Source organism: Pelodiscus sinensis, chromosome 2 (genome assembly GCF_049634645.1).
Source record: "Pelodiscus sinensis isolate JC-2024 chromosome 2, ASM4963464v1, whole genome shotgun sequence".
In the NCBI taxonomy this organism is placed as follows: domain Eukaryota; kingdom Metazoa; phylum Chordata; order Testudines; family Trionychidae; genus Pelodiscus; species Pelodiscus sinensis.
In genome coordinates this window covers 165,765,889-165,785,230 of record NC_134712.1, presented here as the reverse complement: position 1 = coordinate 165,785,230, position 19,342 = coordinate 165,765,889, and the positions used below count along the sequence as shown (strand labels likewise).

Here is a 19,342-nt window from a genome sequence, read left to right as displayed (position 1 = left end):
CACCCATGAGCGTGCCCAGCTCACCTATCCTCATGGCTGAGGTAATGGCAACCAAGAAGACAACCCCCGTAGGTAGATGGACACTGAGCACAATCGTTTGAGGGGTGGTCCGGTAAGTGTTGAAAGTATGAGACTGAAGTCCCACTGAACCATTGATTTCACTCCTGATGTGAAGATCCTAATGAGACCTTTAGGAATCTGACTGCTGGCAGATTAGTTAAAAAAAAAAAAGAATAGCCATCTACCCAAGCGTGGAGTGCACCGATGCCTCTAGATGGACCCCTGACACGCTAATAGAATGATTTAACATTTTGAGGTGAGGCTGTAGACTAAAATAGCAGGAATACCTTGATTAAAACCCATTCTGTGGCACCCAGGTAAATAAATGTTTCCATTTGGATAGATAACATTTTTCTGGGAGAATTTTTCCTGCTGTGACTTATGCTTGAATGGCTTCCAGACATGATTATTCTAGGTTTGATGCCTATCCAAATGTCAAGCCATGAGGAGAAGACAATTCAGGTTTAGTTGGCTGATCCTGCAGGTCTTCTGAGCTACCAGGTCCGTGAAGGACTGAATGCTAATGAGTTGATAATGTGATATTTAGAGAAGAGCCACACACAGAACTGTCTGGGTCATTTGGGCACAATGAGAATTACTTGTGGTGTTAAATTTATGTAGAACTTGGGATAGTAATAGGATGAGAGGAAAAGCATAACTTAGATGGCCTGACCAGTACACTAGAAGGACATTGTCACGGATTCAAAGCCTTGTGCTGCTCTAGAGCAATATTCATTGACCTTCTTGTTTAGCTAGAAGGCAAACAGGCTCCAAGATAGCATTGCCCACCAAATGAAGATATTGCTCATTCATGACTTCTGTGATTTCCAGTCACAATCGGTGGCAAAATGCCCACTTAGTTTATCCATCAGTGAATTTTGAAAACCTAATGGCTACGTCTACACTGTCATGATTTTCCACAAATGCTTTTAACTGAAAAGTTTTTCGTTAAAAGCATTTGTGGAAAAGAGCGTCTAGATTGGCACGGACGCTTTTCCGCAAAAAGTGCTTTTGCGGAAAAGCGTCCGTGTCAATCTAGATGCGCTTTTGCGCAAAAAAGCCCCGATTGCCACATTTTGTGTCAAGAGCTGTGACCCACGTGTGTTTCTCCAAGGAAGGAATGATTGATGCTAATGTAATTATGTGGAATTTTTATTTGCAAATAAAAATATTTAGCTGATGTAGACCACAAATGAGCCTCCATCCTCTTTTTCCCCCCTTAAGATCAGTGAAATAGTTGGAGTAAAGCCCTTCCTGCTGAACTGGCACTTGCTCTACAGCTTCTCATTTAAGGATAGAGTCAGTTTAGTGTCTGAGATCTCTCCTCATGAGAGTGGTCCCTGAAGAAGGACTGGGTATGGGTTTTTGGAGGAAGAGGTGATGAAAGAAACTCAATAGAGCAGCAAAACAATGATATCTAGTACACATTTCTCCATTGCTGTAGTTCTCCAATTGTGGGCAGGATGGCTAAACAAGCATTTTGCCCTCTTGTAGGCACAAATTATATCTCACAACCCTTTTAGGGCTAGGAATACACGTTGCTCGTGTATACCATACCTCTTGAGCGGGGTCTATGATGACCTCATTGACTGGGAGTGCTATGTGACTGGGTCCTGTGGGTTGCAGGAGATCTAAAAACTTGAGCTGCAAATCTTGAATGTCTTATAATGGAATCTGACGTTCTCCCATCACCAAATAGGTATTAAGTGAGGCTGGTATTTCTCTGTGTGGCCCTCATGAGTGAAACACTTTCAGAGCATGCCTCATGCCACCCCCAGTTACTGAAGGGGGAAGTGTCCCTCATACCATTTGTCCAATGGGTCAGGAATTCACACAGGAGGCGCAAGGCCACAGTTCAATTCCATCCTGTGCCTGACAAAAAGGGCTTTGAATATGGTTTCTCCACTTCTCAGGGGAGTACCCTAACCACTGTACTACTTACTGGCCTGATATGGGGCTCCCTAATTTTCTCTGTTGAAGCAGTTGCATTCTGTATTAAATAAGCATTAAGCTAGCAGGCGTGTGAGAGTAACTGTGGGCTGGTGGTTTAGGGCACTCACATGAGACATGGAACAGTTTAGTTTAAGTCTCTTCTTTATATTAAACAGAGAGGAATTTAAAGCACAGCTCCCTTCTTGTCCTGGAGTGAAGTCTTTAACCCCTGAGGGAAAGATTATAAGGGAATCTTTCTTTCTCCCGTTCTTGAAATAAATAGCTCAGAAGCAATCACCAGAAGGGGGATCCCAACTATCTCACCCAGGTAGAGATATGCCCCCTGAAAGGGCCAGATTAGGGCACGTGGCCCAACCAGCCGACAGGCAGAATAGAACTTGGGGCCTCTGGAGCTTAGTGTGTGAGTCCCTGCCACATGAGCTAAAAGCCAGCTGGCTCTCAGCTAAGGCTGCAGGGCAGACTCCTTATTTCCTCTGTAAGTGGTCTCAGTGCCACTAGATGGGAAAGTATACCACACCCAAAAGATGTGTGGGTTACATAGGCAGTTGGGAGCTTTTACAGATCCCATTCCTAGGGACCATTCAGCATTTGTGAATTCCATGGAGTAATTAGGCTTTCCAACACCTACGTGCCTTTGCACCGCTGAATGCTTGATATGCTTCCATACCCCACAAGCAAGCGGAGATTGGGCAGAACTAATGTTTCACTACATAGCAGCCAGTGGAGCCTCGTGGATGAGCAGGTGAAAGCCTGCTGCACCACCGCAAGCGAATATGTGGGGAACTACTCCCCTCACATAGGAGCCAAGGGGCGGGCCTCTGTGACTTTTACAGTTCCTTGCAGCAAAGTGCAGCTGTGCATTGCCTTTTCCTCAGCCAATGGCTCAGTCAAGCCCTTGAAATGTGCATTCTCCAGGGCCAGGAACGTGACTTCTTTTCTGCTGTGCTCAGAGCACTCTCAGTGTTTTGGCAATAGCTAACGATAATGGGCAAGGCCCTTTCTCTCTCTCCTTGCTGTTAGCTTCTTTGCCAGCTATAGCTGACTTATGCTACTTCAACACACCCTCCGTCCCTGAGAATTTAAAGACTGAACTTCCTTTAATCCTAATATTTAAACTTGCCAGCTCGCTTCTTTCTTTCCCATGTGCTTGGCTACTCCGCAGTACCATCCCCCAGGCTTTGCGGATGTTAATGCTCTTCCCAGGCCAGCTGGCAAGGAAAGTGATACTCAATAGTCTGGCCCCCACCCGGCTTTTCAAAACCTCATTGATTCACACTTCAGTGGTGGAGCTGGATGCCATTGCCAGCTAAGCAAAGCAGTGTATCGATTGCCAATCTTGGGTCTGCAACTCTTATTCACATTGTCATCCCTGCTCTTGTGAGTAGTCCCTGTGGTTTCAAGGCACAGTTGCATGAGGGGTGGTCACAGGGTTGGAGTCTCTTCTTTGGCCATTTAAAGTCAGGTTTAGAGAAAGCCAAATGCTTAACTGAGGGAAGGGAGCAGGAATAGTGCCAATGAATGTCATTGAAGACACTAATTGGCTTAGGGCTTGATAGTGTTTGAAGTGGTTTTCCAGAACATTATTACCCCCTTTCCTGGCTGCCAGTAGCCTGAATCAAGTGCAAAATTATTCCAGAGAACAATAGGAGTAGCCCAAAGCTTACTCAAAAGGATGCAGTGAAGACCTGTAGTTGCTGCTGTGTGGATTTTACATTTACCAGCCTTGGACATCAGATGCCTTGAGAGCCATTTTGGAAGTAGTGGGGCCCATACGACATATCTACCTGATGATGCAGTCCCTATAGCCAGGCCTGCTGATGGTGGGGAAGGGGCAACTGCGTGGGGCCCTGGCAATCCTAAAGACCCCAGAGCCCAGGGCCTTTCCAATTGTCACTGGAGTACCAAGCAAGCTGCTCTGAGTTGCTCGAAGAGCTGGGGGGACGTGCACTGAGCTCCGAGTGGCGCTGAGGGCTGTTTGGGAGCCTGGTATGGTGCTCTCACTGCCCCAGCTCCGCTTCTACCATCTAAGGCCCTGCCCCCTCAGGGAGTGTGAAGCCAGGCCTCCTCCACCTTGCCCAGGGGCCTGGCATGGCTGTCGACTTCCCTGTTATAGTATGTACACTCAGTCAAAATGCCACCCTCAGCTCCCTCCTCCTCCACCCCTGCCATGTAGACATCCACTGACAGCTGTTGCTGAACTAGTGCAAATGAGACGCAAGAGGAAGTATGGTAGGAAGGAATCCATTGCTGTAGAAAACAGTTGGATGCCTTGGCTGGAACGGCAGTAGCCTTGGTTCTTATTTGGTGTGTCGAGCACAAAAACTCCAGAAAGTGGCAGTGGGCTAGATTTACAAAGGCACTTAGGTATGTTGCTGAGTGCCACCATGCCTAACTTTTGGTCCCCTAAAACGTCACTAAGCTTTACAAAGCATGAGGTAGGCCCTCAGACTCCCTGCACAATGAATGGGGTGAAAGAGGTGCCTCAGAATGAGATTCTAAAAGCCAACATGCTAGATGGCTCCTCTCCCAAAGGTAGCCAATGGGAGCTGCTGAGCTGAAGGCTGAGTGCTAAGCCTTGTTTCTCTCCTCCCTCAGAGTCAGGTGCCTAGTCTCGGCTGCAGGGACATGCCTTCCTCCACCTGGGAGTCTTAGCTGTGAATTCACTCTGTCGCCTCCGCCCTCTTATTTCGAAATAACAAGTGGAGCATCCACACTGCCATGCCTGTTATTTCAAAATAACAGGCTGGTTATTTTGAAAACTGTACTCCCACTTTCCTAGGGGAATAAGCTTAAGAATTAAGTTATTTTGAAATAATTTCCTAGGTTAAATCTAGACTGCAGGCTTCTTTTGGAAAAAGCTTTTCTGGAAGAGATGGCCCTGCATGAGCTCAACATGGAGCTCATTTGTGAGACCTCTCCACGTGTGTGAGAGCAAGACCCTTGCAACCACATCCCACAGTGTAGAGATGGTTTTGGAGGCTGGATACCAGTTCCGACTAGTAGGACTGGTTGGTCAGGGAGTGGTGGAATGACCAGCAGTGGCTCCAAAACTTCTGCATGTGGAAGGCCACCTTTTTGGTCTGTGTGCCTGGCTTGCCCTTGCCCTCTGACGACGCAACACCCACCTGCGGCCCACCACCCTCCCGGAGAAGCGGGTCTCAATTGCTGTCTGCCACCCCAAACAGTTACTGGTTGGTGGGCAACCAGTTCGGCAGAGAGAAGTCTACTGTCAGGGCCCTCCTCATGGAGGTAGGGCACTCTCAGGCTGCAGTCTCTGTGCAGGAGGGGGAGTCCTGGAAAAGGAGGACCATAGGGAAAGCGGGGTGGAGGGAAGCCGCATCCCCGGGGGGATTGTGCTGTCCTGCCCTCACACACTCACACAGCCCTGCTGCTGGGGGAGGGTGGACTCATAGGCGGTGGCTCCTGGAGTGTTTGAGGCAGGGAGGGGAAGAGTGCGAGCACCTCTCCCAAGGGCTTAGGCGCTCCTTCTTATTCTTTGTTTTGTGTGTTTGTTTGTCTCCTTCTGCACGTTGTGAGGGCTATCAACTCCATCCTGTTGCACAGGGTCATCTGCCTGAGAGACCTGGACCCAATCATTGCAGGATTTGCTGCCCTGGGGTTCCCAAACTGTGGGGGAGCAATGGATGGAACCCATATTCCAATCTGCGTACCACAATATCAAGTGGCCCAGTATATTAGCAGGAAGGACTATTTCTCAATGGTGCTGCAGGCCCTGGCCAACCATCGGGGTCAGTTTATGGACATTTTGTCGAATGGTCGGGCAGGGTGCACAATGCCTGCGTATTTTGCAACTCCAGCCTCTACGGGAAGCTGGAGGTGGACACATTCTTCCCCCAGTGTGACTTTGAAGTTGGGGACGTGCAGATACCACTGTGCAGCATGGGGATGTGGCCTACCCCGATGCCGTGGCTAATGAAACCATATACCAGCCACCTGGACCCCAGCTGGGACCAATTTAATTCCCACCTCAGCTGGTGAGGATGCAGGTGGAATGCGCCTTCAGCTGCCTCAAGATGCAGTTCTGGTGTCTCCTAACCTTTCTCGACGTGGGGGAACACAACATCCCTGAGTTCGTCTTGGTGTGTTGTGTCCTCCACAACATTTTGGAGAAGAAGGGGGAGGTCTTCCTACCTGGGTGTGGGGCAGAGGCCGGCTGCAAAGGGAGACCCTTCAAGCAACTATGGACAGCTGCCATCTGCCAGGACCATCCGTTGGGGGTGCACACCCAGGAGGCTGAGGGAATGTTTCTCGCAGGGACCCCAGTAACTCTCCCCAAGGCCTCCCCCCTAGAGCCTGGGCCTTGCTTCAATATCCCTTTCCCACCACAGTCCCCTCCCTTCTCCCTTCCCTGTACAGTCAATAAACATACCTGTTTTGATTTCAACAGAACAAACTTTTCATGTATCCTTCATTTAAAAAAGCTGGGGAGGAGGGGGGCTCATAACCTGGAGTGGGGAGGAAAAAGGGGGGGTCTCAGGGCTGGGAGTGGTGTGGGGGGTAGCTGGAAGTGCCAGCTTGGGTGTGGGGACCTTGGCAAATATAGGATTGGGTGTGTCCTGGGACCCCATAGAGGTGGATAGGAGGGGGTGCTGGAATGGGGTCAGGGATGGCAGGGGAAGGGTCATGTTCTCTAGCGACAAGAGTGATTAAAGGTCTAGAGAACATGACCTATGAAGCCAGGCTTCATGAACTGGGCTTGTTTAGTTTGGAAAAAATAAGATTAAGGGGGGACATGATAGCGGTTTTCAAATATCTAAAAGGGTGTCACAAGGAGGAAGGAGAAAATTTGTTCCTCTTGGTTTCTGAGGACAGGACAAGGAGTAATGGGCTTAAAGTGCAGCAGGGGAGGTTTAGATTGGACATTAGGAAAAAATTCCTAACTGTCAAGGTGGTCAAATATTGGAATAAATTGCCAAGGGAGGTGGTGGAATCTCCCTCTCTGGAGATATTTAAGAACAGGTTAGATAGACCTCTGTCAGGGATGGTGTAGACGGAGCTTGGTCCTGCCTTGAGGGTGGGGGGCTGGACTCGATGACCTCTTGAGGTCCCTTCTAGTCCTATGATTCTATGATTCTATGAAGGGGAGGGGGTATGGGCATCATTTGAGGAGGGGGCATGGGCATCACTTGGGGAGAAGGCAGAAGCATAGCAGGGGAGGGAGCAGAGGCATTGCTTGTGGGGCAGAGGGGGGGAATGGGCATAGTGGGGGGGGCAGGAGGGTGGAAGGCAGGAGCAGGGACAGCAGCTGGCTGTGCATCATTTTGTGCATGATGGCACACATGTTGTTGCCCTGCTACATGAGCTGGTCCCACATGTGGGTCCACCCTTCTGCGTCCTCCTGGACCTGCTGCGCCAGGCTCTGCTGCATGCCCACATGCTGCCTTATCAGTTCTTCCTGGACCCTGGAGCACTTTTGGGTCCCCCAGGATCGGGTGGCGTAGCTCGCCCCTCAGTCACGGCTGGTTCAGCTGTGGAGAATAAAGAGGTAGAGGCAGTCAGTCGTCCATGCAGACACTGTCCCTGAGGCCGTACCCTTCTCTGTGAACAGCGACCAACAGTTCTCGGGGCAAAGGACGGGGATATCCTGGAAGCAAGGCCACGTGTGGCCTGCACAGCAGGCCCTGCCTCACAGGAGCTCCGACCCCCATGGACAAGCAGGCAAGGGAAGTGTCCAGCCACAGTGGGATCCCAAGGGCAGGAGAGGGCCTGGAGCAGCCTGGCCGTCCCTGGGGCCCGTACACACACCTGTGCCTGGTAGTGCTGTCCTCGGGAGCGTGTGGTGCCTCGCGTGGGCAGGTATGCCTCTGTGCTGTGTGCAGCAGTCCTTGGTGTGTCTGGGGTCATGCGTGTGCCCTTGTGCCCACCTTGCTTCCGGCCATGGCAGGTGGTGGGAGGGTGCCACCCCCTCCAGGGCCAGCCGTGTGTGTGTGTGTGGCCTCCTCTGAGCATGGGAGCTGGATCCCTGGCGTGCTCAGGGGCTTTCTCCTGAGGCCACATGGTGCACAATGATGCTGCATGTGATTCCACATGCACGGGTTGCAGCACAACGTCCAGCCCGAGTAGGCAGAGTGACAATCGCACCCTATCCCCTCTGTGCCCGCCTTCCGCACTCAGTAAAACAGAGCACTCACCTGATAATCCTTCCCCAGCCTCAGATGATGCCTGATACAAGTCCAGGTTTAGGGGTATTGGCTCCAGGGTCAGCATGACTGTACTCGCTGTGTTCTCCTCCTCCTCCTGCCCCTGCTGTACCTCCTCCTCCTCCGTGACATCCGCCCAGGCGACGACGGGCGTCTCAAGTCTGAAGATGACTACCATGAGTGGGGAAATGGTTTCCCCACCCCCCAGGATCTGGTGCAGCTTTTCATAGTATGGGCAGGAGTGAGGTCCTGCCCCGGAGCATGAGCTGCGCTCCCTGGCCCTCGCATAGCCCTGGCAAAGCCCCTTCACTTTACTCCGGACCTGTTTTAAGGTCTGGGGTGAGTGTCCCCACTCCACCAGGGTCTCGGCCATGTGCCCATATATGTCGGCGCAGTCTGGAGCACATATCTTGTAGGGTCTCCTCCTCCCCCCACAGCTCAAGGAGGGACAGGATCTCCCCACCGGACCATGAGGGTTCCCGCCGCTTGGTACCCCTTGGTGGGTCCTGGGAGCTCTGGTTGTGATCTCTGTGAGGGCCAGGAGGGTGTTGGGGAGCTTGTGGCTTGGCCATAGCTCCCAGTGTGGGTGGCAGGAAGAGCTGTGTGCTCGGGTGCTGCTTCAGGGCTGGCTTCCTGCCACAAGGCATGTCCAGGATGCCTGCAGCTTTAAAAGGTGCCAGGAAACAGGAACTATAGATCTGTGATTACTTTGGATGGAATGGCCACCAGGGCACCTCGAGGCCTCTTCTATCAAAAGAAAACCCTCTTCCTCATTCACACACGCCTTTTTCCGAAAGAGGTCTTTCGGAAAAGGCATTCTTCCTCGTAGAAAGAGATTTATCACTGTCGGAAAAACCCTTTTGTTTTCAACTTTTTGTCGAAAGAACGTGATTGCAGTGTGGCCCTTTTTCCGAAAAAACTCTGCAGTGTAGACATACCCGTAGTGTAGACATGCCCTACATATCTTCTCAGAATCAGTAAGCTACATTGTGCTAGGCACCTAAAGAGTTTTTAACAGGCAGAGGAGGAAGATGTGGATGACTCCTCATACCTCTCAGCCCAGTAATTAGGGTACTCACCAGTTCAAGTCCCTCCTCTATCTGAGGGAGCAAAGGGACTGAACTGGGATTTATCACCTTTCAGGTGAGAGCCACAGAGCGATGGGAGATCACTTACACCTGCTGAAACTGTTTCACTGTGGATTAATAGTTAAAAATACTACTTGGAGCTAGGGGACTGGATCCTCGGCCTCCCACCCTGGCTAACTGCCAGGCGACAGAATCATTGCTTCTCTCTAGCCTTTTTCCACTGTGGCTAAATAATGAAAGAATCAGTGGGTTAAAGAGAAAGCAGCCCTAAGCATGATTCTGTAGCCTTCACTAATGCAATAGTGGAGAGCTAGGCCCAAGCTGTTTAGTAGCAGATGATATTAGCAGCTGTTGTTATTTATTACTTGTGTTGAAATAGTGCCTAGAGACCAGGCCCCAATTGTGCAAGGCAACTTTGCAAACATATAACAAAGAGATGACCCCTTCCCTGGAGAATTTACATTCCTTTTATGAAATTAATGCAGCACTGTATGTATGGGAGCCAACCATAGAAATTGCCAAGATGGATAACAACAATGGTCCATGTAATGGTCATAACAGATGCTTCAGAGGAGGGTGCCAAAATAAAAATCCACAGTTAACATTTATGAAATAACCTTCCCTAAGGAGACATCTCTTCCTAATCCCACCTCTACCCCCACTTCTCCTTAATAAGCAGGTGGTTTATCCCTCAAATAAGTCTACTTGAGGAATAAAGTGCTAATCAACAAAGGATATGAGAATGCAACCCTGTTTGTCCAACTTTTTGATCTGATTGAGGCATCTAAGCACTATCATTATATAAATTAATATTTTTATTATCCTCGCTAATGTTGCTACTAAATTTCTCACCATTATTTGACTGCTATTGATGCTATCTTGTGATGGTGGGTTCCACGGGTCACTTTTATGCTATGAATTAAAAGCCTTTTCTTTTAGCTATTTTAAATTTGTTCCCTGTTTAATTTCATCGACTAGTCCGTTTCTTGTGTTGTGAGAGAGGGCAATCCCTGTGTGAGTGTTTTAAAATGTAGATAAGATAGTTCTATCCACTAGAGTAACCCAGCCCATCATTTTAATATAAAGGGAAACATGCATCAGAAAAACCTGCTAACGGATACATGATCAGAAATTACACCTGGAAGAAGATCAACATAAAGCAGAGAGCTGGTAAGTATTTACACATACAGACTCCCTCCCTGTGCTCCACTACAGAGACATTTTTAAAAAGCAGCAGGCTAAGAACTTCAGTACAAAGGTTTTGTTTTTATTGACATTGTAAGAAACATTTTTTCTTTGTTACAAAAGAGCTATGGTTCTGAGAGCAAAAGTACAGTTTATATGTACACAGTGCTACAGACCCTTCCGATTGATCTAAGGCTCGGGAAATAACAGATCATTACTGTAGGTTTATCAAATGAAGACCACTAAGGCCTATTACATCTGCATACTATTCCTACTGTAGGTAAATGTATTTACACATTTTAAAAAAGATTACAATTTTATAAAAAAAAATCTAAAAAAAAGGTGAAAATGAACACTTTTATCTTACACATCTGCAGGAGTGACAACGGTAAATTTTAAGACATTCTATCAATTCAAGAACAATAACACATGAATACCAGAGGTTTACAAGACATTTCAGACACTATTAACAGTGGTACGTGCTATTAGCTGAATGGCAAGCACAGCCTTGTAGCTAACATTTGGCAATAGTTCTTGGTCCCTCTCTTTTTACAGGATCAACACAAACTAAGGCACATACATCATGAGAATAGAAACACTGTTGTTTAATAGGACAAGCTGTAGTGTAACATGGGCATTATTCTGCCAATTTCATCTTAAAAATGAAAGAAACAAAGCCAACCTTAAATGCAAGTACCGTTTTAGGAGTTTGCCAGGGAGAGGGTTAAAATTCTATACTGCTGTTGGGATATCCATATCCACAGTGCTTAATATCAAACCCACTCTGGACTTCTCCTTCGCTGCCCCCAAAAGTACCTGTCATAGTGTACCTGATGGATGCAATTGAAAATACAGAAGGGCATAAGCAGGTTTTCCATTTTGACAAAAGTAAATCATGCATGTCAAATGAAAGCAATGCTCTTAAGGACAAACAAGATGGAACCTGAAGGGACCAAAAAGCTATACTTAAGGTCAGGCGGGAGAGAAGAAACACACCAGTTTTTAGAATGATAGTGATTCTATTGCTATTCTGAGTGACAGGCTCCCATTAAAAACGACATTTACCTTGGTATAGTTATTGGGGGTGGAGAGTGTGTGGAGTCTGGTAGCCAACTTTCCTTGAAATACTAACTGGTGTGGTAAAAAGGGCTAATGTGATTCTTGGCTGTTTAAGCAAAGGAGTAGAAGTGCAGAAGTGTGATTATTTTCCCTATGTATTTGACACTGATGAGATCTACACTAAAATATTATGTAATAGTTCTGCTGCCCACCATTTAACAAGGCTGTTGAAAAACTGTGAGAGTGCAGAAAAGAGAGAAAAAATATTTGAGGGCTGGAGAAAACGCTGCATAGTGACAAACTTAATGAGCTCAAGCCATTCAGCTTCTCAAAAGAAGAGTGAGAGGTATCTTAAATACAGTGTGGAAGTACCTTTGTTGGGAGAAACTACTGGATTCTACAGAGCGCTTTAAACTAGCAAAGAAAAACATAAGACCAAAGAGCGACAAATTAGGCACAGCATTTTAAACAGAAGTGTGCTTAACCAGTGGAACAAACTACCAAGGGAAATGATGGATCCTCCATCTCTTGATGACATCAAATCAACAGCGCTTTCTGAGAGCTATGCTTTCGCTAAACACAAACACAAGTTCCTGGGTCCACGCAAGGGGTAACTGGGAAAAAATGAATGGCCTGTGATATACAGGAAAACACACAAGCTTATTTAAGGGGCTGTTCTCCTGGAAAAATCTATGAACTCTGTTTTTACCTAGTTGTCAATTATGCTAATTAATAGTGGATTATTTTATATCTAAAGGTTAAAAGCAAAAATTAAACAAGAATTTTAGCAGACCTGGCTCCCCAAGAGAGTTCCCCAAGCCATCAGTGCCAACACTAGTAAGATTTTATATTAAGCTCCCATATATAAATAGTCTATAAATGCTTAATAGATATCTTAATAATTAGTCACTTGTTTGTTTATGACATTGGGACTCGATAGATCCTGATTTTGTTTCCCACCTTGACCATTGGTTGGCTGGGTGACCTTGGCCAAGTCACTTTTGCATTTTCTGTCTCAGTTTCCTCCTCTGTAAAATGGGGATAATGATATTGACATCCTTTGTAAAGTGCTTTGAGCCCTACTGTGAAAAGCACTATTTACAAGTGAGGCATCATTAGTATTGTCAGCAGCTGTAGTACCATCGGTTACTGAGCTTCCGTAACACATACCGCTCATATCTGTAACATGTTTGAACCAGCAATTCATTATTTACTAACCTTTTCTGAATGGAACCCCTCCCCAATAAATATAAAACATGATCAGTGGCCCTAAATAGTCCCTCTCTTCTCAGGGAAATCAGACAAGGTGCCCTGAAGACCATCAGAACACTGGAGGAAAGTGTGTTCTAACATGGACACTCTCCTCACCAAGAATGCTTTGGATTTTTTTTAACACCCTCTTTTTTAACATAGAGGATTACTAGTTTCAGTGTCTCAGTTGATTGATCCTGCTATGGGAGGGATCATACAAGGAGATGGGAACTCTGATTAGGTATTGTGATATCTTCTTAGCACCTAAGTGAAGGTGATACCCGGAGCAGTAAATGTTGTAATTTAATAGTACTCCACGTACTTCTGACTGAATGCTATGGACAATTGCGAATAATCCTTAAAGAACTTGCCACTTTATAGCTACTTAATGCTAGGAAACAGACTATTTTCAAAGGGTCGTCCAGAGCCACTCTTCTAAGAATTTGGGATATTATCCAGCCACAGAAAAGCAGGAGCAACAAGTTTTGACTTCCACTGTGTATCCACTGCAGAAAAATGACTTGACATGCAGGCTCCTTTCCCCAGCCATATTCCCTTCAATCCCCAGGCAACCTGCTTCCTCCTTAGGCAGGGGAGCAACATAGGTGATGACTTGCACAGGGATTACAAGCAATATGGTTTGAAAGAGAACCAGCCTGGAGTGGAGGGAGAGTCTAGGCAGGCAGATGGCAGAGGGAGGAAGAGCCAATGAACAGGAGCATGGAAGGCATAGCTCCTTGGGGACTCTGTGTAGGAATATTTTGGGCCCCTCTCCCTACAACAGTAAAACAGACACATGCTTATGATAAAAAACAAGCAGGGGAGCCTCATGAGTTGCTCATGGCCCTGAGCAATGGCTCAGTCTGCTAATGCCCAAGTGTCAGCTCTGGAAGGAATGCTTGTTACAGCTATGAGGAGACAACGAAGATAGGATCTGGGTTAGGAAAGATATAGGGCTACTGCTGAAGGGCCTTATTCCTACTGGCATATATATATTTCTTGTTTTTTGGCTCTCCATTGCAAAACATCTCACCTGTAAGTTACTTACAAACACAGTGCCCCAGACTGTCATGAGCACATACACAATCCCAGTACTAGCTCCCTCTTACATTTCATACTTCATCTCTGGACTCGTATGGCTCTTGATGGAGCAGCCGTTGTATTCTATGGACAGAGCTTCTGTTTGCATATATTTACGAGAAACCTAAATCAGCTGGGCTTCATTTTACTATGAATTCTGCTGAATAAGAACAATAACGGAGGTTTTAGGGATGTGAAACTCACATGCCGATGTTATTTGTAACGCTCTGTCTATGCTAGAATTTGAAGCATGCTCCTGTTGTGACTACCATCTAAGTACACGCTTCCTCAACAAATCTACTCTTTGTGGCTGAGATTCATTCATACAGACAGGGAGGGGATAACTTTTAGCCCTCATTTAAGATCCCTGTAAGTATTCAAAAGAGGGTTTCCATGCAACTTATGTAGGGAACAGACCTTGTGAAGGTCTTCTGCAAAGGTGTTAATTTTACCCTCAGGTGTTCAGGACTCCTGCATCTATCAGAACTTTGCCTGTGTTAGGGGGAGCAGAAATAGGCCCTAAGTTACAAAGTGTGATAACTAGCAATACAAAGTGCCAAATTCTGGCCTCTTGTACAGCAGTTTAAGTCTGGGGTAACTTCACTGAAATCACAATGGTATTAAGTTCAGTTCTGGCAAGGGTTGACAAAGCAGAACATGGTCCAGTGAACTGAATCAAAATGAGAGGAAGTGGATGCCAAGGACTTTATCTTGCATCTTTAGCTTTAGTTAAGACTCTTCATACCAGAATGCCATCTCATTAGTTGACACTTTGTTAGCCTTTTTTAAATCAGAAGTTTAGATTTAAATTGTTAAAAGTATAAAAATAGTGCTCTGGGCATGTATTAGGATCACCATTGTGATTCTCAGGAATCAATATGGCCCATTAGGTCAATGTCAATCTGTGATCTTTTTTTCCATGGATTAACATAGTGTTTGTTATGAAGTTATTACTCTTTACTATGTCAATAGGCGTTTATGTATCATGAACAGTGAAGATTTATACTAAATAACTATGAAGAAGCAATTGCTCTGTGGATAAAGAGTAGCTGATTTTAAATCTCAGTGGTACAATTATTTAACTGAATGAATATGACATTGGGCTACCTTATGGATTTAGGTCCAGATCCTCAAAAGTATTTAGGCACCTAACTCTCAATAAAATCAATGGGAGTTACGCACTCAAAAACCTTTGAACATCTGGACCTTAGAGCCTGTTTCTGCACTCACTAAAGCATATGCCCAAACTTCCACTAGTTTCAAGAGTGCAGAACAAGGTGTAACAATGTGTACCATTTTATTACAATAATTAATACTGTATTTGATGAAGAGTATGAAAAATACTCAATTACCAAACACCATTTATTTTTGTTCTCCTCTCATTGAATAATGTCTGAAAAAATGTATACCAGATTCTGCTACATATGTGAATTGTTTTCACAAAGATAATTTTACCCTCCCCCTCCCCATGCAATGCAAGGTCTCTGTGTGCATATAAGTGTGGGTGTGTATCATACACATATACTTGTTTGTGACAAAAAAGTTTGATGCTTTTGCATTTCTTATTTGCACAAGCCCCAGATATTCTTTGCCACACAGTTTCGAGAACATGATCAGGGAGCAGTATGAGTAGGTTTGTTTGAGGATTTTGTCTATCTTACAGCAATGCACTCATGGATGCTCTCTTTACTCACTGTATGTACTCTGTATATCGTGCCTGCTTGTTTTGTGCCTACATAAATAAAAACACTGCCAACAATCATACAGGATTGTGTTTCCTTTGAGTAAAAGAAAATTGCAAAGTCATTTCATTAGACCTTTAAAAAACAAAACAAAACATGCACCTCACACGTTTACATTGGTTTACAATAAAAAAAAAGAAAAAAGTATACAGACATTTAAAAAAGAGAGAGAGAAGAGTGGGTCTAACAATACTGTTTTAAAACTGAAATGGAAGACAGTTTCTCCCTAGAATACTTTAGGGTTTTTGGAGTCCTTATTCCATAAAAGGAATATACTTGAAACACATCCCATTTAGGTGAGATGAGATTGCTAAAATACATACAGAACTAAAAAAACAGTCACTTTTTATGGATTATCTCCTAAGTTTTTCCCCCCCCATGTCTATTGCATAACAGCAAGAAACTTGCTTTCTTCTGCAAGTGAAGTCAACAAAGAACTCATGTCCCCAATAGCCATGTTTGTTGTGCTCACAGGCATAGCCGGGAATGTAAGAGACGCTCGGGGAGTGGTGAGGCGTGAAGAATTGTGTGAGAGATTCTGAATGATACTCGGACTCAGGGCTCCTGAAATTAAGCTGGCATGGTCCCCATCATCGATGATAGCATCGAAATCAATTTGCACACCTTCCAGGCTGTTGCTGTCAATGCTGTCAACTGTGCTTGTCACCTGGTTAACCCCTGGGGAAAGAAGCTCAGACGAGTTTTCAGTACCAGTCCCCTGCAGCAGGCAGTTAGCTTCCGAAATGGAGAAAGAGCCTGTTTTCATAGCTTGCTGACTAAAGCCCATGGATTGGTCATATAACTGACCAGAGTAATTCTGCATATTAGAGCAAAATTGTTGTGATTGACCTTGCATCTCCATCTTAATGCCATTTACCCTGTACGTGTGGTTTGCATCACTTATAAACCCTTGCTGTTGTGCCAAACTGTTCCTCAGCAAGTTTTGCCGTCTGTTGCCTCCATAATTGGCACATGGCTGGTAACCCTTTGTCATCATCAAACCTGATTGCTGGTTTCCAATGTTGTGAGACATTGGTGGACAACTCTGTGGCCCTTGACAAAGGCTGATTTGTGAGGTAGGACTAACCTGCCCTAACATCATTTGATTGGCTTGATTGACTCCCTGATAATGGATGCTTTCCCCTACTGGTTGATTTTGCAGATATTCCTCTTCTATTGCATTTCTGCTCTGCATCCCATTAGCCATACTGACAGATTGCTCACCTGGCACCATGGGCAGGCCAAAGTTTTGCTGGTTCTTATTTATTAGCATGCTGTTGTTCCTCAGCTTCTGCCCTTGAAGCACCATGCCACACGAAGTGTCCATTGTCCCAGAAATCATTGCTTGCCTGGTGATGCTTTCACCATATGGCTGTGCCTTATTTGCCTGCATGTTGAACGAGTTAGTGGTGGTAGTGTTGCTGATAATCATATTCTGTTGTAAACAGTAGGCATTGTTGTTTTCCCCAAGATGTGGGTAGCCATTTTGTTGGGCCACACCGTTTCTCTCCAGGTTCTGCTGCTGGACCATCATATTGTTATATAGTCCGAAGACTCGAGTTTGTTGGACTGCAGAGCGTGCACCACATTTCATTCGTAAAGGCGACAAATCAGAACTTCCTGAACTTACTTCATTCCACTGAATTGGCAAGTCGCTTTTGTTTGCTTCAGAGCTGGTCTGTTGACTGGGTGGCAAAGGGGCCTGGTCAAAGTTGTTGTTCCCTATCACTGAGCCATGATTCATTTTGTTGGTGTCCAGGACATTGTTTGGCAAATGGTCATACATGCCCTGGTTCTGGGAATTCAAATACTGAACCACATCGTCTGGCAGGAGATCCTCATCATTCAGACTGCCATCTGCTTCCATGGTAGCAGCCTCCATGGTTACATTCTCACTGATACTTGGAGGACATGGGGAGTAGACATTACGGAGTGGGCCACCATCAGAGCGGGTATAGTTCTGAAGAATAAAGTTTCGCTTTTCCATAGATGGAGGCAAAACAGGAGGGTTAAAGCTATTAAGACTGTTGAATCGCTGGACTCTAGGCAGAGAAAGGTTCTCGGAGACCATTCTTACTGGATCACTGGCTCTCCTTGTCCCATTTCCCAGCACATCATGAGACAGAAAATGCCTCCTGCTATAACTGTTTGTCCCACCATCACTACATCTTCGAGGAGCATTTACTGGGGGCAGAGGAGATGTTCCAGACTCCCTGCAGTCACCCAAAAGTGCCATCCTTGTTTTGAGGCTCATCCTCTCCATGTTAGGCAAAGGAGTGGGTGGCGGTCCACCTGTAGCTGCTGCATATTTAGCTTTCAGCCTGTATTGCTGGGCTGGGGTGAGGCTGAGTAGGCTCGGTAGGCCATCACACTGACTCACTTCACTGGATCTCCTGGAGGCATCAGTCGAGATGGGGTCATAGGAGTCAGCAACACTCATGTTCTGAGGCCTTCCCTCAGCTTGGGAAGCATCACTGGATCTCCGGCTGGAGAAGCAAGGTGAAATTCCAGAGGACCTACGGCTACTCAAGTAGGCAGAACTGATTGTGCTGGTGTTACTGTCCCTCCTGTTCAGCATGTTTAACACTGTAATGTCCATACTTGAAATTTCATTTCTGTTGGGTAGAATAGTCATGGATCCTCCTAAACTGCAACTGCTGCTTGACTGGATACCTGGGGGTAAAATTCACAGATAAATGAATATGAATAAGGACAAACTGTAGAAACGCGTAGGCTCTGAAACAAGGAAAAGGTGTTTCAAGGAAATACCCATATGATCCTAAGAAATCAAGACAGTTTTCTAATCAGAAGTAGGGCTAAACAGTATTCTTGTAGAGGGGATCTTAGATTCAAGGTCAATATTTCAACATGAGCCCAATCACAAGAGTAATCAGACCACATCCTCAGTTGTCATCCATTGATGTCATTCCATTGATTAACATAGAGCTGCTCCAATTGACAACAAATGAGGACACAGGTTGCCCATATTCTTCAGAATTCTTTTTGGATTTTAGTAACTACTTGACAGGGGCATAGCTAGGGACAGTGGGGGAGGGACAGCTGCCCCCGGGCGCCATGCGAGGGCAAGCACAGGAAGAATGGTGCGAGCGGGTCTGACGTGGCTGTGGCTGCATGGCTGTGGCTGCCCTAACCCACACCTTTCTCCCTGTGCTCACCCTCGCATGGCATCTGGGGGCAACTGCCTTCCCCACCCTTCCCTTTGCTACGCCCCTGCTAATTGAATTGGCATTCATTTGAAAACCTACATCCAAATGGGAAAACATACATACTGGAAATCAGATATTTTTTAAAGAATTCTTACAGATTAGCATGTTATTTAGAACTGCAAAACAACTTTCCCCGTTCACCTTTTAATCAACATGATAAACATGATCTTTTATCATGCTGATGTCATTCCTTGTCTCATATGCACTTCACAACCATGTACATATAATACCACAGAGGAGCAATCACTACTAAGGTGGACATCAGCAGCCAACTGGTGCACATTAGCTTGCCCAATAATGGGAGAAGAAATATTGCCCAAGGGCACTAAGTCAAACCTCATGTCTTACAGAAAGTGCTGTGGATTTTTGAGTCCAGCATGCATGCCTTCCTTTGATTCATGTAAGAAATGACACGTGGATTTTTCCAGCATGATTATCCACTTCTGCAAATATTTGTGCATTTACAAATAGAGACCACGTTAAAGGCCAATAAAAAATATAGTCTATATTGTCTATGGAAAGCAAATAGGATCTGA

At 45.8% G+C, this 19,342-nt stretch overlaps 1 protein-coding gene across 6 annotated transcripts in view; it reads right to left on the bottom strand.

Moving 5' to 3' along the window:
• Positions 1-10,508: 10,508 nt before the first annotated feature.
• Positions 10,509-19,342, bottom strand: part of GLI3 (GLI family zinc finger 3) — a 261,689-nt gene continuing 252,855 nt past the window's right edge. For all 6 annotated transcript variants that reach the window (XM_006124084.4, XM_014574078.3, XM_014574077.3 and 3 more), the window contains one exon: positions 10,509-18,252. In XM_006124084.4, coding sequence (XP_006124146.2) covers positions 15,962-18,252 — 2,291 coding nt within the window. In that variant the 3' untranslated portion in view covers positions 10,509-15,961. The remainder of the gene's footprint in view (positions 18,253-19,342) is intronic.